Raw genomic sequence first — 1,616 nt, forward strand, 5'->3', positions numbered from 1 at the left:
TGGCCAGAATGTAGGCTCCACTTGACGCAGGCTGATGTGACTGTGTGGGGGGGAGGGGACATTAGAGTGTAAGCTCCTCTGTACAGAGACTGATGGGACGGTGGGGGGGGGACATTAGAGTGTAAGCTTCTCTGTACAGAGACTGATGTGACTGTGGGGGGGACATTAGAGTGTAAGCTCCTCTGTACAGAGACTGATGTGACTGTGGGGGGGACATTAGAGTGTAAGCTCCTCTGCAGGGAGGGATATGAATGGTTCTCTATATAATGAAGTTCCTCATGCGGATTGTGTTTGTGTCTCTTGCAGTGTATGGTAAGACGGAGGCGTTTGGCCATCACCATCCTCTCCGTCTCTCTGTGCTTCACCCTCTCCCTCCTCAGCTGGAATATCTATGAGAATGAGCCAATCTTCGACCTCCCAGATCTTCACCACCCTTTCCCGGCCAATCTTAGCGCTCCCCCATCTCTTCGCCGATCGGCCACCCTCTACGACAGGAACTTCAGCTTCTTCCTGAACCTATCGGAATACTCCAGGATGTACCCAGGCCTCCAGGACTACAGGTGCCGGGCCGTGATTGGCCTGGACGACTATTGCCAGACTCGGGAGCCGCTAATTCTCCTGGCGGTGAAGTCCCACCCCACCGGCAGAGACAGGCGCGACTCTCTGAGAAGGACGTGGGCCAGAGGGGGAAAGTTGGGGGGTTATCACTTGAAGCGGGTATTTCTGGTGGCCAATTCCGGGTTTAGGAGGCAGATGGAGAGGCTGGTAGAGGAGGCCGCCCAGCACGAGGACATCATCCTCTGGGACTTCATGGAGAGCCACCATAACTTGTCTCTGAAAGAGCGATGTTTCCTGGAGTGGCTGTACTACCGCTGCGCCGATGCCACCTATATCTTTAAAGGTAAGGGACCGTCTACAAAGCTTACACTCTAAGGGGTGCTATGTGAAGACGTCAAGGGGAACGGATATCATGAATACAGAATAGAAATTAAAGCGTCATCCGCCCAAAAGTGATCATCCTAATGGTTGGTTATATGCAAATGCTGATCTGGTTGTGATCTGGGTCAATGAGGACGGACTGACGCAGAGTGTTCCTTCTCGGGGTATACGGAGAGTTCAATAGTATACAGTTGTTTCTCCAATCCCAACACTAATACAACCCTACCGGGCCCTCTAACCCTAACACTGGAACTCCTTTAACCCCAACACTAACCCTCCCTGTAACCCTAACACTGGCCCTCCTTTAAGCCTTGCACTAACCCTCCCTGTAACCCCAACACTAACCCTCCCTGTAACCCCAACACTAACCATAACTCTAACCATCCCTGTAACCCCAACACTAACCCTCCCTGTAACCCCAACACTAACCCTCCCTGTAACCCCAACACTAACCATAACTCTAACCCTCCCTGTAACTCCAACACTAACCCTCACTGTAACCCCAACACTAACCCTCCCTGCAAACCCTAACAATAACCTTCCCTGTAACTCCAACACTAACCCTCACTGTAACCCCAACACTGGCCCTCCCTGTAACCCCAACACTGACCCTCCCTGTAACCCCAACACTAACCCTCCCTCTAACCCCCACACTATCCCTCCCTGAACCCCCCACC

At 52.5% G+C, this 1,616-nt stretch overlaps 1 protein-coding gene across 1 annotated transcript in view; it reads left to right on the plus strand.

Moving 5' to 3' along the window:
- LOC108799509 (N-acetyllactosaminide beta-1,3-N-acetylglucosaminyltransferase 3-like) overlaps positions 1-1,616 on the plus strand; it is a 22,745-nt gene that overhangs the window by 1,332 nt on the left and 19,797 nt on the right. The window contains exon 2 of the mRNA XM_018571374.1: positions 307-901. Within this exon, the coding sequence (XP_018426876.1) occupies positions 307-901 (595 nt within the window). The remainder of the gene's footprint in view (positions 1-306; positions 902-1,616) is intronic.

The sequence above is a fragment of the Nanorana parkeri genome, unplaced genomic scaffold (assembly GCF_000935625.1).
Source record: "Nanorana parkeri isolate BGI_ZX_2015 unplaced genomic scaffold, ASM93562v1 scaffold1746, whole genome shotgun sequence".
NCBI classification, from domain to species: domain Eukaryota; kingdom Metazoa; phylum Chordata; class Amphibia; order Anura; family Dicroglossidae; genus Nanorana; species Nanorana parkeri.